This window comes from Sprattus sprattus, assembly GCF_963457725.1.
Source record: "Sprattus sprattus genome assembly, chromosome: 12".
Taxonomy (NCBI): Eukaryota; Metazoa; Chordata; class Actinopteri; order Clupeiformes; family Clupeidae; genus Sprattus; species Sprattus sprattus.
Window position 1 is genome coordinate 22,705,206 of NC_137910.1, and position 27,129 is coordinate 22,732,334.

At 41.9% G+C, this 27,129-nt stretch overlaps 2 protein-coding genes across 7 annotated transcripts in view; one reads left to right on the forward strand and one right to left on the reverse strand.

Annotated features, from left to right (window-relative positions):
- LOC308373712 (echinoderm microtubule-associated protein-like 6) overlaps window positions 1-4,678 on the forward strand; it is a gene marked incomplete at both ends in the record, with an annotated part of 58,151 nt that extends 53,473 nt beyond the window's left edge. For all 4 annotated transcript variants that reach the window (XM_080849327.1, XM_080849329.1, XM_080849330.1 and 1 more), the window contains 10 exons: window positions 8-219; window positions 472-629; window positions 990-1,104; window positions 1,494-1,682; window positions 1,803-1,975; window positions 2,323-2,485; window positions 3,743-3,846; window positions 4,129-4,282; window positions 4,403-4,503; window positions 4,654-4,678. In XM_080849327.1, the coding sequence (XP_080705453.1) occupies window positions 8-219; window positions 472-629; window positions 990-1,104; window positions 1,494-1,682; window positions 1,803-1,975; window positions 2,323-2,485; window positions 3,743-3,846; window positions 4,129-4,282; window positions 4,403-4,503; window positions 4,654-4,678 (1,394 nt within the window). The remainder of the gene's footprint in view (window positions 1-7; window positions 220-471; window positions 630-989; window positions 1,105-1,493; window positions 1,683-1,802; window positions 1,976-2,322; window positions 2,486-3,742; window positions 3,847-4,128; window positions 4,283-4,402; window positions 4,504-4,653) is intronic.
- Window positions 4,679-7,091: 2,413 nt separating this feature from the next.
- On the reverse strand, window positions 7,092-22,897 carry rtn4b (reticulon 4b). 3 transcript variants are annotated; one of them, XM_080849068.1, is made up of 8 exons: window positions 21,924-22,897; window positions 19,424-19,480; window positions 11,113-11,320; window positions 10,294-10,432; window positions 9,504-9,573; window positions 9,030-9,076; window positions 8,817-8,875; window positions 7,092-8,440 (listed from the first exon to the last, which is right to left on the reverse strand). In XM_080849068.1, the coding sequence occupies exons 1-8, from the start codon at window positions 22,717-22,719 to the stop codon at window positions 8,398-8,400; spliced, it is 1,419 nt and encodes a 472-aa protein (XP_080705194.1). In that variant the 5' UTR covers window positions 22,720-22,897; the 3' UTR covers window positions 7,092-8,397. The 3 variants fall into 3 exon arrangements, with proteins under 3 accessions (XP_080705194.1, XP_080705195.1, XP_080705196.1); XM_080849069.1 differs by lacking the exons at window positions 19,424-19,480; window positions 21,924-22,897 and adding an exon at window positions 14,780-14,939; XM_080849070.1 differs by lacking the exons at window positions 19,424-19,480; window positions 21,924-22,897 and adding an exon at window positions 13,235-13,354.
- Window positions 22,898-27,129: the final 4,232 nt, after the last annotated feature.

Below are 27,129 nucleotides of genomic sequence, written 5' to 3' on the forward strand. Positions count from 1 at the left end.
GTGTTAGGAGCCAAAGTGACCAGTAAAGGGGGCCACGTGGACCGCATCTTTGTGGCCGAGTTCAGACCAGACTCCGACTCCCAGTTTGTGTCGGTGGGCATCAAACACATAAAGTTCTGGACGCTGGCCGGAGGCTCCCTGATGTATAAGAAGGGGGTGGTGGGCGGTGTGGTGGAAGACCCCAGGATGCAGACTATGCTCTCAGTGGCCTTTGGTGCTGTAAGTGTTCATCTTAACTATCACAAACTAATAAATCAACAGTCTAACTGTACCTTTAATAGTCAGTTACAGTCAACATTGTATTATTTGTCACCCTATGTTTTCCTCAAACATATAAGACTTTTGATTCATTACAATAATAATACATTTTTTATTGATATGTGATTGATAAGTTTAAATATAATATAGACAGTTTGTTTGAGCTGAGTTTGCTTCATCACTAAAAGTGCCAGTGGTTGTGTCTCCCTCCAGAATAACCTTACGTTCTCGGGTGCCATCAATGGGGACGTGTACGTGTGGAAAGATCACTTCCTGGTGCGAGTGGTGGCCAAAGCGCACACGGGGCCTGTGTTCACCATGTACACCACCCTCCGAGATGGCCTCATCGTCACCGGGGGAAAGGAGCGACCGTGAGTTAATGATAGGGGCTTTTCAAAAACATACAATAATTCACTGAGAAGACTTTGCATGTATTTAAAAATAAGGCATAGAATATGTAGAGGGTGAGCTATCCTTTTAGAACAGCTATCCTTTTCCTTGTAGAACAGCTATCCTTTTTCTAGTAAAACAGCTATCCCTTTCCTTGTAGAACAGCTATTCTTTTCCTAGTAGAACAGCTATCCTTTTCCTAGTAGAACAGCTATCTATGTGTGTGTGTGCAATCATATAGGTGTCTTTCCATTCTCACGTACACACATTTAGGAATTGCATATACAGTTCTGTGTGTGTGGTTGGGTGTGTGTGTGTACGTATGTTTAATGTTACATCAGGACGAAGGAGGGAGGAGCAGTGAAACTGTGGGATCAGGAAATGAAGCGTTGCAGGGCTTTCCAGCTGGAGACGGGACAGTCGGTTGAATGTGTCCGCACCGTGTGTCGGGGAAAGGTAAAAGGCCAGCACTATTCAGAATTCTAAACTGGCACACTATACGATCACCTGCTGCCTGAACTCATTTTTTTATTTCATCTTCATCAACCCTTCATCTCCTGCTATCATCTGACTGAATTTATCTTTAAAACACAAAGTATCAGAAAAGGTAATGTTTATACCGTATATCTTTGTCAGTCTGTTAGCTGATGTTGAAAGTATCTTCAGTTATTTAGTAGTACAATAGTTTTATTAAGTTTTCGTTTCTATAGTTGTATATAGTTTACATATCATAGAACAAAGTCATCCACGTTTTGATTCACATCAAGGTCTCTTAGACAGAAAAAAGAACAGTTTGACATAAAACGCTGCATGCCTGTAAGATGGCTCTATTTTTCCACTTTAAGGGTAAGATACTGGTGGGAACAAAGGATGGGGAGATCATTGAAGTAGGTGAGAAGAACGCTGCCTCCAACATCCTTATCAACGGCCACATGCAGGGAGAGATCTGGGGTTTGGCCACTCACCCCTCAAAAGATGTCTTCATCTCTGCTAGTGACGATGAAACAATCCGGATATGGGACCTAGTAGACAAGGTGAGACTTGGCAGGCTGGATATGTGACCTTTGCGAGATTGCAAGATTTGGCAGGCCACTGCACAGATGCAGGCTATTTTCAGGGTTAGTCTTGATCACGTTATCCTCTTCTCATGCCAGAAACTGCTTAACAAAGTTAGCCTGGGCCATCCAGCCAAGTGTGCAGCCTACAGCTCTGATGGGGAGATGGTGTCAGTAGGGATGAAGAACGGTGAGTTCATCATCCTCCTCACCAACTCGCTCAAGATGTGGGGGAAGAAGCGAGACCGAAGCTCTGCCATTCAAGATATCCGGTACGATCCAGAGGCCGTCCTCAGAAAAAAAAACACATTTGGGGGATGATGAAAAGTTGCTCTCCAGTTAAAGACTACTTGGCAGTGCTCATGTCTTTGTTAGAGAATGATGCAAATAATATTTGTTCATGTAGACATTGCGGTTTGAATTATTGGATGAATTATTGGACAGTCAAGTGTGGTGGGGACACTCTGAAAAACAAAAAGGGTCCCATCATTGGTTCCATAGAAAATGAAAAGGTTCTATTGGCCAAGCAATAAGACCATCTAAACAGACTAGTAGAGGAGCATGTACCTGTCCTCAGGAAGTGAGTAACTGGATGTGTGATCTATTCCTCCCTACCCAGGTTCAGTCCAGATAAGCGGCTGCTGGCGGTGGGATCAGTAGAGTGTACTGTGGACCTGTATGACCTGACACAGGGCCCCTCCCTCAACCGCATCGGCTACTGCAAGGACATCCCCAGCTTTGTCATCCAGATGGACTTCTCAGCTGATAGCAGGTTCATAGAGGTACAAAAAATAGTCTCCTACAAATATATATTACGTGTGTGTGTGTGTGTGTGTGTGTGTGTGTGTGTGTGTGTGTGTGTGTGTGTGTGTGTGTGTGTGTGTGTGTGTGTGTGTGTGTGTGTGTGTGTGTGTGTGTGTGTGTGTGTGTGTGGGGTTGGGGTGCAGTTCCACTATCAGTAGCTAGTTGTCAAAAGCCAACGCAGTGGGAGGAATGAATGCTTGTATGCTATTGATGCACTGTTGGCATTTTATCTACCTCTCTTTATGGCATTCATCGACTAACCTCCTTCAGATGTGAAGATGTAGGGTTCAATCACAGAAGAAAATTATCATGATCGAAAAATAGCAAGAGATTAACAAGTTTACAAATAGGCCAGGTGTCTCTGCCTTAAACTAATCTGATATAAATCCATATATATCCATAAAACCAAATTGGCGATACTAAAGGTAGTACTATGGTAGTAGGTGAACTATGTCTACAGTCAGATAGTAGTTGCAGCGTAAGTGCAATAGTTACGGAAACATGTGTCGTATGACTAAAATAACCTTTGTACATGTACAGTAAGAATTCAGCATAAAAATACAAGGAGAACTGTAACTATATTTAGTGGAATACATATATGGCAAGCCTTGGTTATTTATAGCCGGTGTTAATCTAGTTCACAATAGCCCAGACGCAGTGGCTAAAAAAAGTTGTTCTACAATTAATTTCATTGACAAGACAGCAAAAGATTGATATCTTGGGAGTGATTGTGAATGGCCATAAGTTTTTTGCTTTTTGAACCCTTTCTCTGTGAGACGTGAAGCAGGAGGTGGTATCTGATGTCAGGGGCAGAGGTTTAGAGAGTGACTCATAGTGCCACATTTAACCGCGCAGCTTGGGGGGTGGAAATAGGTGTCCCCTTTTTTCGGTTGGGTTGGGAGAAGGTTGCTGTCAGTGCAGAAGACTAATGAGGAGGAAACCGGAATACGCCTTCTCGGCTACTGGAGCGCTGCAAGTCCCCCGGGAGCGAGGATCTACTCCGTCCCACAGGCGTTTTATGTGGAGTCTAGCCTAACACTTGTGATGGTCTGAATGAAGTGGGACATAGCAGTGGGATGTTGTAAAGCTGTGGGAAATAAAGATACATAAATAAATAATTGGAGTTTCTAATCTTGGGAGATAGACACTGAATCTGATAAATTACTTGGTGCATGAATGTTTATGGGTTCAGTAAGAGGATAACTTAACACATTTCCGATGCTGTATGTCTGCAGGTGTCGACAGGAGCTTATAAGCGGCAGGTGCACGAGGTGCCATCAGGGAAGATGGTTCAGGACCAGTCTGTTACTGACAGAATCACGTGGGCCTCTTGGACCAGGTGTTACCATCTGTACTTGCCCTTCCCACGGGAAACATTGCGTGAAGCTATATAGACTTGCCCTAACGACAGATCTATTTAGTCCTTAAGCCTCTGTACTCTGTTTTACATTAGCCTGTGCCATTGTTTTTGCTTAGACATGGTGACTGATTAATTGTATCTTTTTACTATAGACTACAATAAACCATAAATAAAATGGCAATAGGACACTGTTTAATGGCTTCTTTCTGTGTTTGTGGATGCTATCATGCAGTGGAAATCAGTTTTATTATCACTCCACAGCATCCTTGGGGATGAGGTTCTGGGAATTTGGCCAAGAAATGCAGACAAGGCAGATGTCAACTGTGCCTGCGTCTCACATGCTGGCCTCAACATCGTCACAGGGGATGACTTCGGCCTGGTCAAGCTCCTCGACTTCCCATGCCCTGACAAATTTGTACGTTTAAACAAGAGCTGATACTGGTCTGATTTGGTGTTTTGTCCTTCCTTACAAATACAAATATATTCTCTGTCTCTCTCCCCCCCCCCCCCCCCCCCGCCCCCTCTCTCTCTGTAGGCCAAACACAAGCGCTACTTTGGGCACTCTGCTCATGTGACCAACATACGTTTCTCCTATGATGATAAGCATGTGATCAGCACTGGGGGTGATGACTGCAGGTACAGTCCATTTAATGCATTCATATTAAGAGCAGTGATCACTGAAAACTGTCTGTTCTTGAAGGATAATAGCACGACAATGCATTCTGACAAGCAATATTGAGGTCTAACACTGAAACAACGTGTGATAGTGTTGTTGTTTTCTTGCAGTGTGTTTGTATGGAAATGCTTGTGACTCAGACCCCTCGACTCGAAAACCTCAAGTGTCTGGCTTGACATGCTGCAAAAGAATCACCAACCTAAAGGATGTGGATTGTTGGGGGGTGGTCTGAGTGGGGAAGGGGTTGGTTCAGAGGTGCAATATTTTTTTTTGTGATTATTTAACTAAATTACAGATTGTGGGGGATTGTTCTACAAAATGCCCCATTTCCAATGGTGATTCAGTGGGGGGTACAGAGAAATAAATACATGTTTACATAACCTGTTTTACATTAGGAATATTGAAAGGGAAAGGGGTTGCCATTATAGATGTTTGCTTATTTTTTTAATCAAAGCATATATAATGTTAGTTTCATTGTTGTTTTTGAAGATTTTTTTCTTATCATGAAATATAAGTGCCTTTATGAATATTTTCATTCTTTCTTTTCATAAATCAAGGTTTCTTGGTTGTTTTGTAAACTAAAGGTGCTAAAGGATCATTTGATTCTTTTACAGTTTTTCACAATCCCCAAGACACTGCATTTTCTTGAAATTGTGCACTATTTTCTCTATACTATAAACACAAATCCAAACCGACACACTTACGTACACAAATATCAAGCTTTGATAACAGAATCAAACACCCCACCCAAAACCATATTCCCCTCAAGTTAAATTAATCTTTGCCTTGACGGTCATTCAAAACACTCCCACGGAAACCTGTTTCTGCAATGAAATAGGAATTAAATGCATTTGGAATGACCACTAGACATTTCCAAACTCTACTGTAATCTGTAACACAGTAAGGGAACTCAATAGCATTTGGTAAACAGAACATTAAGAGCCCATGGGTGTTTCTTCTAGTCAAAGAAAATACTTCTTTGCATGTAAGCAATTGTGAAAAACTGTAATTGTAATCTATAGACAGCTATACATCTGAAGCTCTACACTTGCAGTCCCCAAGGGAAGTTATTCCCACAGAGTTTGTGGCCGAACTTGAAATTCCTGTGTAGGTTATAGCTGACATTGTATTGTGTGGGCTTGACAATGAATAGATCAAGTGAAGTATTGCATACTCTATATGCAGGAAGGAAATCGTTTTGGTTCCTGTCTTACTTGATTGCAAATTGTGTGAGTAAAACAAGTTTTGATGGTTTTCTAAAAACATTTTTGATGCCGACTTAATTCAGAGTTGCTTGTATGATGTGCCCAAACCACTGTAGTAGTCTGCATTCTAGCATGCGTTAGAAAAACATCTATATGTTTCCTGGAGAAGGGTTTGGTGCTTCGAATAATTCTTTAGAATGGAACAAGCAGACAGCTGAGGGGACTTGTAACACCAAAGTTGACTATGCAGTCTTAATTTAGAGAAAGGATTTCTTAACTGAATTCATAGGTCGCAACCAAAGGCAGGTGCTTACTTGGAAGATGTTCAGATGTGCCCTTGTGGCAGTTTAGTGCTATGAGTCTAGGTCTTAATTTGTCATAGTCCAACTCTCAGCGTTGCCTTTGTCTTTAGCCTGTACTTCTTTATCACTGTAATGTTTAGCGTGTGGCAGCAATATTAGGTCAATATTGTTATGTGAGTCTGTATTGAATATGGATGTCCTGCAATTTTTTTTTACTTGATCAGTCTGATTGGTGTTGAAATTGTTTGTATCATACTGTACATTTAAAGGAAATTGCTCAGTGCATGACTTTATTTTTAAATCAGAGTACAGATGTGAAATGAAGCTGGATTTCACTGTATGAATGACAATCATGGTTTTGCTTTTTTTATACCAAATCTCATGAAATCATGAATGTGTGATCTGTGTCTAAATGTGCTATATAACTTGAACTTAAATAAATAAGACCAGAATGTGGATAATGAACAATCTAGTTGGTTTCGTTTTAATGTAAAGCCTACCTTCGCTATTGCAAATCAATGCAGCTGTAAAACCTATCTGAAGACAGTGGGCCTCCCACCTTAGTTTTCACTGGGATTACATGACAAAAAGTTAATGCACCCCAATGCAATAATTTGCGACTTTCTGAGGAATATTTGTATAGACAACTAGTTTATGGCATTATCTTCAAATCCATTTTGATGGTACAGAATATGGTCATGTGAAGGACAAATAAACACACCAGTCACTCCCTCTAGCCACCCATGATCGGCACTCTGTAGTTCTGTGTTCTAGGACGGAACTCTCCACGAAATGCAGAAAAACCTTTCACAACAACTTGTATGCCAAGACACCAGTAAGCAATCTTTTCTCAGGGCCAGCTGGGTTGTTTGTAAGGTTTTTGCATGCCTTATAGTTGTTATCTTGCCAGTTTTAGACCAAAACTCCTTACTGCTGCTTTAACGTAGGGAGGGCAGAGAGGGGCTAGTAGCCTTAATCAGTGGTTCACTGAAGAGGCAAAAGCTCTCCTGGTCTAAATAACACAAGTGGGGGAAAAAAACATTCTTCTAGAAGCTTTATTGATACTTGTTTACATTTCACAATGCATTCCACAGACAAATCTCAATTAGAGTTCATAACAACTGTATGAAGAATCATTCACAATTAATAACGTTACTTGCATAACAAACAATGCTTGAAGTTTCCAAGTTACATTATCCTGCAGCTTTAGATATTGGGTCCACAGATAGACAGCATATATAGTTATTGTAAATTAAAGTTCAATGTCTGTAAACGTGTTCCTTCTGAGTTTAACTAGGTAGCTGCGATGAGGTGAAACGATGGCTTAGTCGATGCACTTTTTCTCGCAAAAGGTCTAAAAGGTTTCTAGAGATACTCAAGCATGAAGTGGTATGGAGCAGCTTGCGGTGGCTAGAAAGACAAGAGCCACGGTCAAGACCTAGAAGCTTTGTGAACCTCTACAGTTAGTCTTGCAGGGTCAGACGTGACTTGTCACTTTGGGACGAAAGTATACGACTGGAGACAACATGCTTAAGTATTAGCAGTGGACTAAGTCCGAGACAATGCCACAGCTCAGAGGCCTGCCCTCTGATGCCTGAGCCCTCTATTAACTTGTCAAGTGCATCACAGCATATCGCACAAAAATGAGTTGGAATCACTGTTGCCACTTTGAGCTCAGCCATCACAAAGCATTGGGTAGGTTAGCTTCAAACCCGGTTTTTCATTTAATAATTTCCACTCCAATTTTAGCTATATCTTTGCATACCAGTCGTCTCCAGACATATACTATAATGCATGTCTGGCCTAGTCAGACCGCTATACAGTCAATCAATAAAACAGTAAATTCACAATATCACTAAACCATACCAAAAAAGTAATATATGGACAGATGCTCAGTTTTTGCCATCATGGTACCGCTTCAACGCTTCCTCTTTAAAAAAGATGAAAAAAAGTAATACTTTTCTAAATGGTGAAAGACACTACAAAAAGAGAGAAATGAACCAGCTCACACACACGACCAGGACAGTTTAAAGTGAAATATAATAACCCTTTTCAATGAGCAAAGACTTCCTCGATTTCATCAGACCAGTGTATTGTTTATTTTATCATTTTTTTAATTCTGATAAATAAGGAATTTAATGTAATTTCATATACAAATGGCTACACTGATGAGCTAATGATAAAAACAAACAAGTGAATCCTGGCTTTTATTTTCCACAGGGCATTAGGAATTTCTTTGCAGTGGAAAACACTTGAGAGAACAGTGATGAGGAGGGCTTCAGATCCCCCTTGCACTCCAACAGACCCCCACACAACCTCAGAGCAGCTGACATCAGCTCTCCGAACTTCACTCTGCCTTCTTCTTCAGACCAGGCACTTTCGCCTGGACCCTGGATTAGCAGAAACCACAAGGTCACATCAGTACACTCACAACATATGTCTTCTGCACATAGAAGAACATGAAAGTTATATACCATGAGTACTTGAGCTCCCTCAGTATTGGCAGCGCTCTTAAATGAGCAACATGAGATTAGCTCCAAGTACGTGTGTAAATCACGCGCCAAACAATTACAACATCAGTTCATACATAAAATATGCCTTCAGCAATGAGAATATCAATATGTGAGCTCCATCAGCACCAATGTGCTCTCTTAAATCAGCAACATTTCGTGTAAACTAGGATCTAAACAAATATTGCATACATGTAATGCTTTTGACAGGGGGATCAAGTGGATTTCAATATGGCGATAAAACGGGCATACTTACTTCGCAACAATGTCTTTAATCTGGTTGTTCACCAGGGCCAAGTAATGATCAATTTGTGTCTGAAGAAACAGAATCAAGAGACATTTCCACAATGAAAAAACAAAGCACAAAGGTGCCCAGAAACGTAGGCCCACATTGGTCCATGGCAAAAGATAATAAAAACGAAATACCAAGGACGTAAAAAGGCAAAACTGTATATCCTTTTTGGCTTACCTGGTGCTTTTCATAGACAAGTGGACAACCGAATGCTGAAACCAGACCTGAAAGAAAACAGTTAAGGAGATAAGTCAGTGTCATCCCATTTTCATAGAATTGCTCACAGGCACGTTAAATATGAACAGTCAAAATATTAGCTTCACTTGAGGCAAACTATGATTTACATCGTGTAACTGGCACGGTTGCAGTGGGAAATTCCGGTAAAAATAGGTCCTCTGTGAAATGTTTAAACAACAGGCCTTTTAAGGACAGCTACCACAGTAAAATGCAGTTACTAGAAGCTTCTTATTTCTGCTGTTTTTCGTGGACATCTTTTCGCAGGATCAATTTTTAGAGTTTAAAGTTGTAAGTGAGTATTTGTAGGGTAGGAAAAATGGGCTAAATTCTATACATTTATAAAGTAGGTGGGAGCGTGAAGTAAGTGAGTCTACTCCATGTTCACGACGACCCGAACTACTAGAAGCTTCTTACCCAGGATGAGCAGGGTCAGTCCATTGAACAAGGCACCAATGTACGTCAGGATCCACATGAACACAGCAAACTAAAAAGAAAATCGGCAGATCATTAGATACTTACACATGCAGATGTATTAAATATTCAAAGTAAGCGATAACCATTCAAAATGTGCTCAAAGACATCGCCTGTTTTGTGGACAGGTTAAATTTTGTTTCTTTATTACTCTGCATTGTTTTGAGTTACATGTGCATCGCAAGTGGAACCACTGAAAATAATAACCCACACAGTATTCCTTACAAGATCAGCCAATGCTTACACAGCTTTCTACAGGGGCTTCTGCCATTGGCTCTTCTATTCCTATCAAAGGGTGCTTTGGTCTGTTGCCAGACCCTTGCCTACTGCTTGCAGTAGCCCCATTCAGAGACAGTGTGGGGCTCACTATTGAAGGTGTTGACAGGTATGTGACCAGTACGAAACCTCAACAGCTGCGCCTTTCTATAAGGCCAAGCCCCCCCCTCGCGTCTGCTTGCTCTTCCCTCTCCTTTACATTACAGGCAAAGTAGTAGTAGAAGTACAGGAAAACTATGCTAAGGACACTTTTCAGAGGTCTAAAGTCAGAAACAAACATGGATTTATTGTGGAATATTACAACTCACTTTTCTAGGCAAATTATTATTATTTTTTTTAAACAACCTCTTTGTCTATTCACTGTACGACCACAAATACAGTTTTTTAAAAATTGCACTAAATTCCAGACTCACAGTGGTCAACAACAGGGAGACATATTGTACCACAAAGGCCTCACCTTAAGGGAATCCACCAGATCTTCAACCAGGAAGAGTCGTCGCAGTTCAACAAGGCCAGAGTTCAAGCGGCCCAGTGCCAGGTCGCTGTACTTCTGAACCGCCTCCTCAGACAATGCCACATCTTTATCCAGGTACAGTCTGTGCAACAAACACAGGGCTTTTAGGGGATTATATGTGCAAAGCCCTATGATGGCAGGCACCATGTCAGTCCCTGCTTTTTCACACAAATCATTTTTATCGTAATGTCAATAAGGACCAACTTGTATTTTTAATTTTTTTTGTACTATAAATAGTAAACCATAAACCTGCATTTATGCCAAAATCAGCTGGATTTAAATGCTTTAAAAGCAAATTAAAAACAGCATTTAGGGGATTTGTAGAGACTTCAATAAAACAGTCTCTGGAGTGCCTGGATTAGGTTAACTTACTTACACAAAATCTTTGATCAAATAATAGAAGGGCGGTTCTGTTGACATACAGATTGTTTTTATTTTATTTTTAATTGTTTCAGCGGGAAAACTCCTTTAAGAGGCACTAACCAGCTTAGTCATGACTAAGCACCAATCACTTTCCCTCCGGGCTAAACCCAGCTAATTTGATCTTAATGACCAGTCAGCTAGAAGTCAACGTGAGCCTTAGCAGGGCTGCCAGGAAAAAGGATAAGCTATCAGGCTAGCTTGGCCTTGGTTGGTCCACAGTGTTTAGAGCACACACCACCACCTCTAACAACAATGCTCATCAAAGCCATAGAAAAGACATGAGAAAAATCAGAGCATGAATGTCTACATGCAAACGAAGTGAAGGGGGAAGCCACTTACTTGAATGGATGACCCTCATCAGATTTCTGGATGGCCTGGAGGATGCCCTTGTATATCCTGAAGGTGATGGTGACGGAGAGGAGTGCAAGAGCCACGTAGGAGAGCACGCTGATGATGCTGCACATGGTCAGGGAGAACAGAAGCAGTAGGTTCGCCCCAAACACAGCGCCTGTGGTCTTGACATCGCGCCAGTACAGGAGATCTACCACTGCAGGGCAGGGGGAAATAAGGAGGGTCAGTCAGATAGGCATGACAAGGCACAACACAGGGCCTCTGCACCAAGGAGCCAGACTGAAGGGAAGAGGGCTGTACTGTGTGCCCTTAAGAATTATGGCATCAAAATGACATTTACGCACAAAACAGAAATGGAGTCTGACAACTAGGGTTGTGGTGATGGAATGAATGTAAAAATAATGTAAGCAGGGAAAGAGAAAGATTTAATGAAAAATTGACAATTCTAGTATGGCAAAATGGGAGGACTGCAACAGAAAGAAAGAAACACAATTGTAAAATGATTTTAAAACACTTTCTACCGATCATTTTCCAGACCAGGTCAACAAATGTTTTGGCTAAAATGATAAATATGGGGGAAAAAAGTAGAAAAAAAAAACCAGACATTATGAATGTCTGTCTCTTAAGGCTTACTCATGACAAACTACGTAAAGAATTCAAGTCCTAGAGGACTGCAGTCAAATAAAACAAATGCCACAGCTAAGGTTTGAAATGTATATATATGCACAGTCAGCTAAACTGGTGTTGTCTGGGCCTTGCTGACACTTTGCTGACAAACAAATGTATGTGCCATAGGGGTAGTCAATCTACAATCTAATCCAATCAAGATAATTTTTTAACGTCTCACACCCCAATCAAGCTTTTGTCCTACATGTGAGTCCACTAGTACTAGACCCTGACCATATCACTACAGCTCGCCACTTGTCACAACAGTCAAAGGTAATCCCTGGCGTCCCCGTCCGCTGACGCAGCCAAGACGGTGCTTCAATAGCACGCACTGAAGTGCATACTACCAGAATAGAACACAGAGCCCGGAGGGTTAATCCTCACAACACTCGAATTCAGCCTGTGCGGCCCTGTAAACTCAGACCCTCTTGCAAAGCGCACAAACCTTCCACCAGCCTTTTAGATACAGTTACTGTAAGCAGTGACGAAGTGGGTTTGGTTTTACAGAGAGTTAAGTTAGGGGCACGAATACCCCTTGTCCGAGTATCAGCAGCAATTCCAAACAGGTCAGTCTAGAATTAGATTTGAGAGATACTTTCCGACTGCGGAACCTAGGCGTGCTAAAATCAGAATTCCTGTCAGCAACAATGCACCAACTTTCTAGATTAAATATCATTTCAAAGAGAGAATTCATACAAGCATTTCCCTTTTTATCCAGCTCACGGCTATCATCCAGCAAAAACCTTTTTTTCCTGATACATTTGAAATTGAAATGCACTTATCGATTTGTTCTGTTCAATCGACTCAAGCCCATGACGCCTCTACCTAAGCGTCACATTAAGCCACATTTCTCCATATATAGATAGCTAACATAAAAGCTAGCTAGCACCTCGCAATCAATGCCTTTCGGTTGCAGTGGACTACCCTTGACTTGTCCCTCCACTATTCTGATTAATTTCGGCATTTGCATGCAATGAACCGGCTGAGGCTACTTGGTCATTCCAAACGTGGCTCTAGCTACATATGGTAAGCATGAACCATCATCTGAAAGATCTAAAAATAGCCCACACGTTATGAAGCGTACTGATCTCATCCAATTACGACATGTTTAAACTACAGTCCCCCAGCAAACATGTATCTTTATAATGACGTAAACGATACGACTAACAGTAAATATGGCAATCTAGGTACACACTTGTCATCCTCTGACTGGTCAGTCCGCCCATCATGTAAGCTAAACCCATGAAGCTAGACTGTAGACAGCTAACACTGCTACATACAGACGGACGTTAATCGCACCACAAAATAAGCATTGTGTTCATCATAATTGATCACCCAATTCCACACTATTTTAACGGAAAATAGAATAGAACACAACACCACTTCGAAGACCACCGAATTCTTCCTCGTGTACAGATAAACTAGGGATAATGAGAGAACTAACCCCGTTTGGCATCCATCTTGCGCCTCCAAGCATGCAGCAGCTCTCAATGCTGCTCAGCTAGGCAAGCAGAGAGGGAGGCACTTCCTGCTGGATAGCCTGTGGTTCTGACAGTGCGAAGCCAACAGGCACGTTACGGTGATGCATATTGTTGGCCAGGGTGCTTTTTTGTGTACACATTTTCCTATTACATTCCCAAATTAAACTAATCATCAGCTAGTCATAATGTGTAATGGAGGTATCTGTCGTAACAATCTGCCTTTAAAAACAAAAGGGATTCCATCAGGTATTTTTCTTGCATAACAGCTTAAATTCATGTAAAAGGGAGGACTACCTTTCAATTGTCAGACTTTGAACCCAGAGGATAGAAAGATCCCAGACAGTCCCATAAGAATTACATATCCCCCATGAAATCCTCCTTACAGAAGAGTATTGTAAATACATCATAATGAGGACACCTGTCAGTTATCAAATGCCAGGCTAAATATTACTGGATGAAAGGTATTCTTTTGTTCCAAAGACTACTTGCTGGATTTGAAAATGCTTAGTCACAGAAATGGGTCAGAGATTTATTGAACAACTAAAAGTTGTGCAGTCAAGTCAAGAGAGAAACCGAGGGACAGGGCAGTTCCGCTTTGGCCAGGTCATACTGCTGAGGCAGCCTGATGTTCTCGCAATGGTTCTCAAAGTTGCGAAAAGCATACCTGAAAAGTACCTTCCTTAGAGGATCACAGAGCTTGCACACATTCATTCTTTCACAACACCTGATGCGGAGTATATCTGAAAGGCAAAATCTTTTACAGTTAAGTTATGGGATGCCTTTGTCATTCTCATTGAGCGCAGACTGTTTCGGAGTTTGATGACTGACCCTTCACACAATGCCCTCTCTGTTACAATGTGGCAGTTGTGACACTACCAAATGGTGTAATAGGCAACTCCCTCACATTTATGAGGAGCAGAAGGCTCAATAGGATAAACCATGTTAATCTAAGCAAAGTGGTACATAGCCACAGTCTATAAAGTACACTCGTGTGTTATAAACTGAAAGGACAATTGGCCTTGACTAAAGTTTAGAGCGTCAATGTCAGGTCAGATAGTGGCTGTATGGGCTACCCTAGCCTACCAACGAGTCATTTTAAAGCACCATCACAAGGGACATCATCACTGCTTCATCAGTACCTACAAATTCAGAAGAAATCAATCACACAGTCACATATGACTGCACCAGAGCACCTTTGTACAGACTTCCATAACCAAGCCAACGCTGTATGAGGTCCAAAGGTTTCCCTGCCAGGCAGCAGCAGTTCACAGTACTAACAGCAAAAAATCTTTTACAGCTAATTTATACCAAATTCATATACCGACTACAAAATCTACACATCAGTTACACACCCCACAATCACACTTGATCGATTAAACTATCAAATCAACATCAAGCTATTCCAAGATCTTTCCAAAAACACACCAGCCTCACACTATTAAAAACATCAGCCAAGCTTCAGATTCTCATAATTAGTACCGTCGAGACAAAGGCTTATATTACTGTACCCTTCTCTTTCCAGTTAGGTCCAGGCTGGCTGTCTGTATTCTCCATGTTTTCCCTCTGGAAAGCAGACCCGCAGGGATCAGTTGGGCATTCCAAGCAGCATGTGAAGCGCTTGGCTGCAGCGGGTGGGGCTCGGAGGACAAGGTGGTGAAGGAGGAGGGAATGAAGGCTACCCCAAGAGAGTCGATTGCAGCGCTCGCACCCTCCCTCTTGCTCCCTCCCTCCCCCCCTCTCTCTCTCTCAGGCTGCAGGGCTGGGGTCAGCTGACTGTCTGCTGGCTCTGTGAGCGACTAACGCACTGACGCAGCGACTATAAACTTCCCCTATGCCAACTCTCCCTCTACCACACACACACACACACACACACACACACACACACACACACACACACACACACACACACACACACACACACACTCCCATCTAGCTCTGTATGTCTGCCCTGCTATCCTTTTCACGTTCTCCCTCTCAAATACTCTCACACACAGTACAGACCTTCCCATTGTCACCCTCTCCTTCATCCTCACGATCCCCACAAACATAGAATGGCATCTTTTTGGTTTCTTTCTTGAGTTGTACAAACTGCGTAACTAACTCCTTCATCAAAGATTATACCATACCTCCATCACCAGTCTAATGGCAGTTCCTTTTTTTCATTTAAACTTCACCACAACAAGTCACCACATTAAGACAAAGTCAGGCGTGCTTTCCCCAATGCAGGAGGGAGTACGGGACCACTAGAGGCATTTCCAGTAAATATGCTAGTCAGCATCTGATCTGAATCCACATGAATTGAATCCGAGTTTCAAGAAATTCGGACTAAACTCCCACCACACAGCGAAGTCAGTCTTAAATTTACATTTAGTCATTTAGCAGAGGCTTTTATCCAAAGCGACGTACAAGGGAGAGAACCATACATAGTCACAGGATTGGTGCAATTTAAAATAAAATTACAGTACAAGGTTCACATTTTGGGGATGGGCTGAAATGAGATAGCTAGTATTCAGGCTGAAATGACCAGTATTGCCAAAGACGCTGAGCCTCTGACAAACAATGCAGCCCACTAAATATCGCCAGTCTGATAGGGCAATACTGCTGATTGGTTATCAGTCAATGTCGCAATGCAGGACAAAAAATTCCCTACATTCTAGCTGGCCATCAGATTATGGTCACCCACAGGGAGTCATTGCCACACCCAAGTGAAGATTCCTCAACATTATATGTGGTATATATAAGCCTACAACTGATAATGAATACAATAAATGAAAATATTAAACAGTTCTGTACAAGACAATGAAAATGTCTCAGATGGGTCCATGAAAAAACCTGCACAAGAAATGAGGGCTTTTCAACCGACAAGCTCTTTTACCATAAACTGTTCTTTAAAAACTTACCATGTTTAAAAAAAAAAGAAATACCAAAATGTGTTAGGGGTATGAAATTATAACTGTAAAATAAGATACGACGACAATGATAATGAGGAAAAAGATACTATTTAAGTGTCATGCATGCACACACACACACACACACACACATACACTGACCACATGCTCACACAAATTCAGTTCCACAGTTAATGGATGCATAGTGATGCTGGTTACATGCAAACAAAGCACAAAATGTGAAGAACAGAATGGAACAAAGATGGGGGAGGGGGGGATGAACTGAGTCTTCTGGGGAGATGAAATGCTTTACACAGGTCCATGGAGTTACCTGCTTCAGCACTCAGGTTTGGCATCTTCACACTGGTCCTCTCAGCAGTCTTCTGTGCTGTGCCTGTGTAAGACTGAGAGGGAGGGGCTTGAAACAGGGACTCCTGGACATCAGATAGTTCAAGGCCAGCCTTGCTCCTCTGAGGAGAAGACTTGTCAGTGAGAAGAAGGTAAGAGCTTTGAACGGCTGACATTTCCTGGGAGGCAGAGGATACCCCAGTCATGAGATCTTCTTGTTCAAAAAGTGATGCAGGTTCTTCATCCACTGTGAACTCTGAGGTCTTTGAGAACTTTGTGGAATCCAGCGTCTCCAAAAACTCATCAATTGCACCGCGGGGTGGCCTCTCAACAAACTCAAACTCTTCAGAGGAGATCTCCTGCTCAGACACTTCTTCTGCTTCTTCTGCGGCCTCTGCTTCCTCAACTACCTCCTCATCCTTAGGCATCACCTTATTGCTCTCTACCTGGAAGCTTGCTGGGTTTTTTGCCATCGCCTCCAAAACTGGGGACAGAGAATCAGCTGAGGGACTTTCAGAGTCTGAATCTTCCTGAGCTTTTGCACTTGAAAAGTTTAGACACTCAAACTTGTCTGCCACCTTAGAATTCTCCTGGCTAGATGGGTTCCAATCTTTATGCTCATACTGTGCTGGTTCGATGTTGTGGGAGTCCTTGGCCTCCTTGACAAGGTCAAAGGCACCAAAGCTCTGCTCAGTGACCATTTCTTCATCCTCCATATTAACAGTTGCAGCTAGTTTGGCTTCTGTTTCGTCAGCCATTTCCTTCAAGAGTAAGATCTTGGAGTCAAAAGCAAAAGGATTGTTGGCAGACAGAGAGATGGGGATGTTTGGTGATTCAGTCCCTCGTCTGTGAACCGGGCTAGTGTCTGGACTTCCTTCAGAGGAGCCGGAGTCAACCTTTTCTGGGTTAAGAGGTGAGGACTTCAAAATGTCTGGGAGAACAGGTGGCAAGTCAGGCTCTTCATCCTCTGCAGTGTCTGGTGAAAACTGTAGCGAGGAACTGAAAGGTTGCATTGTGGGCTCAGGTGCCACTGGAAACGAATCATAGGTTTTCCCTAAATTCTGAAATGGAGAGCTATCTTGCATTTCTCCGTCATGCGCATACTGAACTAAATCAGGTGTAGGACTCTCAGACATTTGGGCTGCTCTACCTCCAACTGGGTCATCTTCAAAATGAGAGAGCCCAGCGCTCATACTATCCGCCAGGCTAATGCCTTGGAATGGGTTTTTCTGCATTTCATACTGAAGGTCATCATCCGATCCTCCCAGCAGGTCATGCTCGTACCCGGAGCGTCCTGATGTCATATCCTTGGTGTCTGAATCCATTGAACTCTTGGTACTATCCTGTGAAGCTACTAATGGAGAACTCCAGTGCTCTGTTGAAGTAGAGGCATTTAACATATAGATCAAATATAGTGGATCGGACAGGGAAAGGGGGAATGTAGAGGATCTACTGCAGGGGTGAAGGGTCAGTACTCATTTCAGGTCTCCCGATTGGTTGAACATATGGCTCTAATAAACTAAAGGTTATCACACAGCAACTTGGACGAAGATCTAAACACATTACATATATTTGGAGTTGTCAGATTATGATGAAAGTCGCATCAAATTCAGTATCGAAATCTACCTGGAGTATACTTGGTAAATATTAGGAGTACAAAAATCAGAACTCCATTTTGAGAGTGATAACAGTTAGTGAAGGTAAGAGCAGAAGTGGATATTAAGACCAAAATAGCAGTCTGTCTGTCCTACGTGTGTCAAGACTCAATGCATTTAGCACCATGCCTACATTTACACTCTATGGCGAAACAAGTGATTTCCCGTCAGAGTTGGTTAAACAGTTCTGACAGACCATTCTTTCACTCGGTCACAATATTGGCTCATCTGGAAATCTGACAGAGCCTTATGCTACTGAACTGGGCCGAGTTTCCCGAAGGCAGAGTTGTCATAGACAGCTAAGAGATTCTCAACAGGGACTTCTCACTGGGGACACGGACAGGATGTACAGGAAAATATTGCGAATATTATAAACTTCATGCAATTGGGCCTTGGGCGAGCTCGCAAGTTGGTGCAGAAAGTGGATAGATTGGGGGAGAAAGTTCCATCAAAGAAAAAAAGAAAGGTGAGAACGGCGTAATATATAGTCTACAAAACTTGTGCTGCATCAAAATCAGCCATTGGCCTATATTTATTTATTTAGTAATTATCCTCCTGGCCCTCTTCCTCAAATTCCTTCTCCCAAGGATACCCAAAAGCTCTCTTGTTCATGCCACTCACTGTAGGCCACTTGCAAGTGGCAAAAAGCAGGCTTATGGTGGAGGTCTTGAATGGGCCTAATATGTTCATGCAACAAACAAATCTGAATACAGTGTAAAATTAGCTTTATTTGTGTGTGTCGCCTGCTTAGAGATAGTTTATACTTGAGTTAGACAAACAGATGTAAAAGTTTATTCGCCTTTAAGTCAAATAGTATGTAGGTCTGCTCCAAGTTCAAAAGGTAGTTGTGACATCACCAAATTAGGTGACAAGTTTTAGCACTGCTTACTTGGACAACGTCTGTTAAATACTACTTAAGAGCATGGAACACTTCTTCGCGAAACGTGTTTGTTCGGAAAACAGATATACATTGTTTTACGAACGTTCGTAGATTTGCTCGTACATAACACTCAGAACCGCAAAGATTCAGCGCTTTGGGAAACCCGGCCCTGTATACAGAAATGCCACAGATATTGTGTTGTTGTAAAAGTTTTCAAAATGCAAGACGGATTTCACATTTTTCAGTAACAAAAAATCATGCATAACCGATCCAAATGCAATGGTTAGAGTCACAAAGGTTATCGAAGGACTAACAAAACAACATATCAAAGGGAAAAGAGAAAGTTAGAAGAAGATCAGTCAGTTAGCAGAGAGAACTTGCCTCCAGAGAATTGCATCAGAGGGTGAGGTGGAGCAGAGGTGGGAGGAGCAGGTTCATCTGAAAAGACAGACAACATTGACGGCAGCAAGAGAGACCATTGTCAGAAAAACAACAGCGTAGAAAAGAGATAGGAAGAGTAGGAAATACAACAAAAAAAAGATTTGAGCATTACAATCCTCTACTGTGTAAGTGAGCAACAGCAGATAGAATTGGGGTAGGAGCCCTTGATGATATAGGCTACATAGGTGTTGGTGCTCAGTATGGACAAAGTTTACACAAGCAAGTTGATTAAGATAAGAAAATGTCATGGTTAACGGAGTTTCAGAGTAGGGGTGGTAAGAGTAAATCAACCACCAAGCATATGTCCAATTTAAGTTCATTAGCCACCCAAATGAATTCCATAATTGTTAATGCTTCATTTCAATTAATTCAACACTTAAGACTATGTCATGTTGAATAAGGCTGTGTTTGATGCTCTTCCAATTTCATATCATCACCTACAGATATGACAAATAAGAGGTAATCTAATGTAATTCTCATTTCTCTAAATAAGTGACTCTGGTGATCCCAAGAAATAGGAAACACGCTTAATTAAAAAAAGACAAAACAAAAAGCATCTTGGAGAAAAAGAAAATAGTTTAAAAACTAAATCAAAAACCTCAGCAGAGTCAGAATATTTCATTGGGTGACTAATGACCATACGGCTCACATAAGAAAGGTCTACCAACTTGTCAAGCATTGCAAGGAATGGCTGTTACAGCTGCCTAGGATAAAAACACACTATCTGTGAAGCTATGGAGGATATGAAGATGTGGAATAGGTCTATATAGAATAATCTCCCAATTCGGATTTGTTTCAATCTGAAAACCAAAGTACTGCTTTCTGTTGGGTTGTGAGATATTTTGGTCAGAGTCCAAATAAATGAGAGCCTTTGAGCCAACATGTAGGCTAATACGCCACCCCACTGGCGAAAGAGAGAATAGACACAGAAAGGCAACATAGAGGCCATGTGTATTAAGAGCAGTGCAACATTTTCTAAGTTATTAGCAATCACTCTCTTTTACATTCTATTATTCCACTATCCAGTCATGCTGTCAAAGGTAATGTAGGATTCATATCGTTACAACTGGCCGTTTCATTCTTATTTCCACTGGTAAAACCTACAGCAGTAGGCCACAAACCAATATTTTTATTTGGGCCATAATCTCCTCATGTGGCTCCATTGACCACACCCTCTCAATCTGCTGCCTTCAGACTACACCTCGGCCTAGGGTTAGCTCCATCTGAGACATCCTTCAAAGCACTTGCATTGTTAGTCAAAGTCTGTCAGATGCACTTGTCATCAGCCCCGCCCTAAATAACACATCATGATTTCCCCTCATATAAAGTTATTAATGGAATATGAACTGACATCTCCGTTATTATACTTAACCTAAATCCGTTACATTTATATACATCAATGAAACACACACAATCTAAAATCTCACCACCCATTTCAATTGAGCTAAGACTAAAACCAAGTGACTAGATAATTCAGCAGTTGTGGTTAACATTACAAACAAAAATTCGGTGTTACTGAAGGCAATAGGCTACATTCAATCCAGTATCGGAGTCGAGGCATAATAAACAACAATATGGGTATTTAAATGGTATGTTACAATTTCTATCCAAAGTTGGAATGTGAGGTTGTTTTTCACTTTAACACACGAAATGTCTTTGTTTCAGCATCGAATAGCTAACTTGGCTAGCTTGCTAGCACCAGACCTTAGACCTCAAGCTTGGTTGGAGACAGTAAATACAACGTTAAGTATTGCACGCACGCACAAAATGTGAAATTGTGAAATATGACCTCATTAAAGTTTGTATAGTTGTGGACACTGTAACGTTCGCTCCCTGAGATTACTACATTCAGATTTTAGCACAGCTAGGCACTCGTGCTACGCCTAAGCTTTACTATGGCGATTTCATCCGCACATTGACGCCTCCTGATGTTAGCAAATTAAAACAGGTGGGCCGCATCATCATTTTCATGCCTTGAAGCTCAGGCCAAGTCATCATCAGCATCAACGACTGAATTATAAACCCAAAACGAATACTTCCTAAATCAATTCAGGAGGAACGGCTAAATGTTTAGATTATATACAATTGTTTTTACCTAACCCACGTTTGCGGCAGGGGATAGGCTTGCCATGACATCTACCTAGCCCAGCCAGGATAGTGCTATGCTAGCAAGCTAAGTGGCAATTGTCCATAAATATTTGCTGCCAATTAAAAATATAATTACGGTCATCAGATCATGCCACCTTAAATAAAATTGCCACAATACAACAAACTGACAAAACAGTACATAGGCGTGGCAACATTTGTTTGTGAAATAAAGAGAAAAATCATGTTATCATATTAACATAAGCTAACATCAGAGGCATCATCTTCGGTCATAAAGAAGTGATTAACAAAAATAACAGTCAACCACATAGCAATACCATATTGGAGTACTTACAGGATGGTGCTACTGTGGGTGCTGGTAACGCCTCTTCCACTGGTGCTGCCACTTTAGGGGGTTCTACAACAATGGGTTCTTCGACTGGAGCTGCTACCTTAGGTGGTTCCTGCACAACAATAGGTTCTTCGACTGGAGCTTCCACTTTATGTTCAATGACAGGTTCTTCGACCCCGACTGGCTCTGGTGCGGACACTTCAGGGGTTGCGGGTACTACAACTGGTTCATCGACAAGTACTGCCTCTTCTGGTACTGGCACCGGTGCAGGCGTTTCCACTTTAGGAGGCTCTGGTACAATGATAGGTCCAGCAACAGCCTCTGGGATAACAACCTCTGGCGTAGGTTTTTCCTCTACTTCAGGGACGGGTTCAACAATATTTTCAAGTGGTTTTTCGGCAGCAATATCCTCCGTATGTGCTGGTGCAGTTGGGGCTGCTTCTACAGTCACCGCCTCCTTTGTCAGTTGCTCCGTGGCATCCTCTGAAGTGCTCGTCACTGACTCTGGCGCCGGCGCCTTTGGCTCTTCGGGTGCTGAAGGGGTAGAGGAGAATTCCGTAGTCTCTATCGGTGGTTCGGGTGCTGAAGGGGAAGAGGAGAATTCCGTAGTCTCTGATGGAGTATCTTCAGTCTTCTCAGTAGCACCATGCGCTTCCCCAACAATGTCTAAAACTTCATTCGCGACAACTTTTGCCTCAGCCTCGTTGCCGGGTTCTTTCACATCCCCCATTATCTCACTCGCCTGAACTTTTGGTTCTTCGTTGGGGGTTGTTGAGGAAACTTGTTCAGTGTCTGCCATCTTTAAAACGTAGAAGAGACTGCCCCAGTGCTGAGTAGATGGCTACCGCTCCTAATCCCAAAGAGCAGGACAACCGACTTCTCTTTTTGTAGGTCTGCTCAGTGTTATAATCCCAACAAAAAGAGAAGTGCGCCACGAGCACCTTCCACCACGGAGCAACTGTAAGCTAGCCGCTCAGGACTTGAGTTCGAAGCTATTACTGCAGAATATTGAAATACAAGCAAGAATTGAACAACCAATTACTAGCCAATAACACTGAGTGATACCATCTGTGACCAATACGTTTATGGGAAGGGTGACTTGTCACCGCCCAGGTTAAGGGGGTGGGGTGTGTTGGGGGGGGGGGGGGGGGGGGGGTAGCAAACCCCGTCCCCTCCCATTTCTCAAACCCTGGTATCTGAAGTGAATATTGGTGAGTGTGAAGTGGGAGAAAGTATGGCATAACATTATGTAGCATGAGGCGAAGTTCATTGGGCAGACAGCTCCTGTTACATAATGTGCAGTCTTTGTACTGGTCATTCAGAGTGAGAGATAGGAAACTATAAATACAGGAGGTGTGTATGTCAATCATTAATTCATCTTAACTTTACATGACTTAAAGGATCAGGGTTTTTTACTGTTAGATGTCTGCTGTAGGAAATGATATAGCTATAGGGAGTTATATTCAAATACAGATAGATATCCCAGCACATGGGGATATATCAAATACAGAAAGATATCCCAGCATAGGTTTTGCTTGAAGCAGTTAAACCTCAAATACATGTACCTCCCATGCTCATTGCCATGGTTTGTCATGTGCTCGCCATAGAGCTGCATGCTATACATAGACCCCTCTAAAAATACATGTAAATGTATCTGCCTTACATGTACCATTGGTGCTTCAAAGGTCATATCTTTGTTAAAAATGTGAACATGTCAGGTAATCCTTCGCTTTTATGGAAATTACAGGCATCGAACAGTGTAAATTGCTTGCCCGTTTTGTCCCAAATTGTTTTACACTTGAAATACCTTCAAACTAATATCAAGATATTTGGTGAAACTAGTCAGGCGTAATTTATTTATTGGTCTCTAAATTACTTACTAATGAATTTCAGTAAAAAAAACAATTTACCTTTTTTCACTGCTCCACACACATGGTCCATATGTATGGCTGACATTGCAATGTGCTTAGCCTGGCAATCTATTGCCCCGTGGTGGTTGGGTTACTACGACATGTGTGCTCCAGTTACAGTCACATCTTCAAGAAAAATATCATGCAAATCCTGCTCCTGGTACAGATAATGCTCTACATTTGGACAGACACCAGCAACCAATACATGTTATCAGTTATTGATCAACAGAAAGCAACATGGAACAGCATTCTCATACTCATGCTTTATGTCACAGTATTTTTAAACATTATACCACTTTTAGCTCACCAGTTAGCCTATATTATGGTTTATTTTCTCTTGTATGAAATGTTTTGAGAATCCTTTGGATAAGTTTAAACAGGATTGTCTTTTATAGCTTTGAAAGCAGAACTTGTGTGTAGTTTCACACATCAAATACAAGCATGATCAACGGTAAGTATTAATTTTTAGGTGTCTGGTGTAAATGCAGCAGGTTCTACATAAACTGTGTAAGGTTTCATTCATAATAAGCAAAGCAACGTGTTCTTTTCGTGGTTCACTGTTCTCTACATACTTGGCTCTAACAATCATTGACACCGCTCTGAAATAGAGCCGCTATACTATCTCACAGTCAATAACCCTACACACCAGTATCTACTGACAAGGGCAGTGGCAAGAGTGGGAGTGGGTTAAAAGTAGAAGAAGTAGACGTGGAAAAGCAGGTGGAGTATAGCACTAAGCGTCAGACTGAGAAAAACCAACAGGCATTAGAGAGAACTACTAAGAGTATTAGCAAAAAGAGAAGCATTACAAAAGTATCATTTAAATGATACTTAGTTAGATAGATAATACATAATAATAGTAGCACTGACCTGAATCTTCTCGTTGCCCGATTTACGGATAGTTTTCAGCCCCGGCAGCTTTTTTGGTATGCATCCTTGTCTCGGGAATGGGGCCTGGGAAAAGTGGGCTAAGATAAGCAGCCAGAAAAAGCTCTCCTCCATCTACCAAATCTTTCCAGAGTGAAATGCAGGGCTTTTCAAGGGCCGGTCAAAGACAGAAGCAGCTCACACATTTGCACAGAAGTTGCTGATGAGGTTGTACCACACGTATTGAAAACAATACAAGAGAGGCTTTTAAAATGTGTTTATTACTGAATGATATATTACCAACCATATTTGGGCTCTGGCTTGTGATGTGAACTCATACCAAGAAACATATTTTTTTTTTTTTACCAGATTTCAACATAGACATTTCAGTCTTGAATGTGTCAAACAGTTGGGCAAGAACCAGGGACAGAACACGTGGAAGAGTTCACACATCATCATGTGAGCCAGACACTTTTAACATTAATGAAGCCTGGCCTGCTCTCCTCCTTCCCGCCTGTTTATGTAACACCCATCAATTCAGTAAATATATTTTTGACGCGTAAAGAGATAGGTGGACCCCCCCACTGAAGAGAAGGCTCCTGATTTAGAATACCAGGGAGCTGGGTTCTTCCTCTACAACACAAGTCCCTTCTCTCCTCAGCTAACAGCTGCCTAATCACAACCACCCCCCACCCCTGTGCTTATCCTCCATGGCAACACTAGTAGAGACCCACAGGGCTGGTTCTTTATTGCTCAGTGACAGGAACAGTGATATAATACACCAGCAGTGGCAACAGAGGGTAGTGACCTAGTGCAGCCTCAATGATCACATGGATTGTGACTAGTGCCCTTTGAATTTAAAGGATGAGCACTGGTGCTTTGCTGTGAGTCAGCACAGCTGCCACCTCTCTCTGGCCCATCATGCCACGTATCTGGAGCAGCCCACCCTGCCCAGCCCTGTCTTAACACAAAAAGCCATTGTCTGTTGAGGACCAAAATATGCTGTGATCAAAGGGAGATCAGCCATTTTATTCCCAGGCTGGTGTTTGGATATATATAGCTACTTGTGTGACCCATTTGACACTTTCCTGGTGTGAAAATATGCACAGTCATTCAGACACAAATAATAACACAGTTCGGTTTGAATATGACCCACTGACGCATGTGGTGTAATCAAGTGCAATATGCTTGTGTGTTTCAAATCATATGTTAACGTATTAACATATGAATTAACTACAAATTAGACAAAAAATTGAAACATTTCAGGTTGATGAAGACTAATCAGACGATAATCTTTGGTTAAGTGCGTCTTACATTTCTGGTTTTGATGGGCATGTTTAAATGTTTTGGGGAAGGCACGTGGCTCACAAGGAGTCATATTACACCTCACCAACAACACCATGCTACTGCCGCATTGTTTTATTGATTAGGCAGCTGAAGTAGCCATGGTAAGCAGGAGCTCCATTTCAGATCTCAGACCTCTTGAGGAATTGTCACACTTTCAGCTTGATAGCTATCACAACTGCTCTTTCAGCTTCAGCATCCAAATGATCTAATTGGTGAAGCATTCATGCACACAGATAAGTCCAAACCGTGTTTGAGTTTATGTACACTTCACACCAGCAATAGATAATCCCTCCCCTTTTTTATAAAACTACCAATTAATTATTAATCATGATAGACTTATATGTTGCATTATGAATAACACTTTGGGGTCAACAAAATGGTTTCATCAGCAGAGGAAAGTAAAACAGATCTGTGGTCATCAGGATGTGAGTGAAGGGCAAAAAGGGACTGTTTGTGTGTTGGTGCTTCTGCGTGTGTGTGTATGTGTGTGTGTGTGTGTGTGTGTGTATCTCTGTGGGAAGGTTTACAGCAGTGGCACAGGGACTTAGCATACTGCTGATTCCATGAATGTATCGGAACCTTTCTGGCCCATCTTGCAATGCTTAAACAAATCCTCTCAAACTGCTGCATTGAGTGGGCTTTGAGCCAAATGGAGTTTCCAAATTTGAGAATATAATATATATAAAAATCATAAGCAGTGAAGCAAGCTTAAGATTAACTCAATACCAGTGACAAATCCAATGCACTCCAAAATGAATCTAAATCTCCATCTAGTACTGCAAAGATTCAACTCCTGACCATTGACAGCACATTTCTGAACTGGGAGAAGAAGCCATGAAAATAAAAAGTGATGAAACATCCTGATCCATGTCTACGGTGTCTTGGTCTACCAGAACTCCCTTGACATTCTCATTCTGAGTGCACTGATAAGGTACACATTGTGAGTGTATATATAAACAAAGCAAACAATGTTTTCACAAAAACAGAATCACACCCCTTCGAATGCAGGGATAGTACACACACACACATGTAGTGGCCAGGAAAAGGAAGCAGAGGGGCACACCTACAAGAAATATTTCATTAGA

What these genes read in the sequence shown, in the direction of transcription:
- rtn4b (XM_080849068.1), bottom strand. Translation starts at nt 22,719, where the DNA reads ATGGCAGACACTGAACAAGTTTCCTCAACAACCCCCAACGAAGAACCA. An exon ending in ACCCACAGTAGCACCATCCT is followed by an intron (nt 19,481 to 21,923) that starts GTAAGTACTCCA and finishes CTGTCTTTTCAG; the next exon opens with ATGAACCTGCTCCTCCCACC. An exon ending in TCTGATGCAATTCTCTGGAG is followed by an intron (nt 11,321 to 19,423) that starts GCAAGTTCTCTC and finishes CCTGCCCTGCAG; the next exon opens with TGGTAGATCTCCTGTACTGG.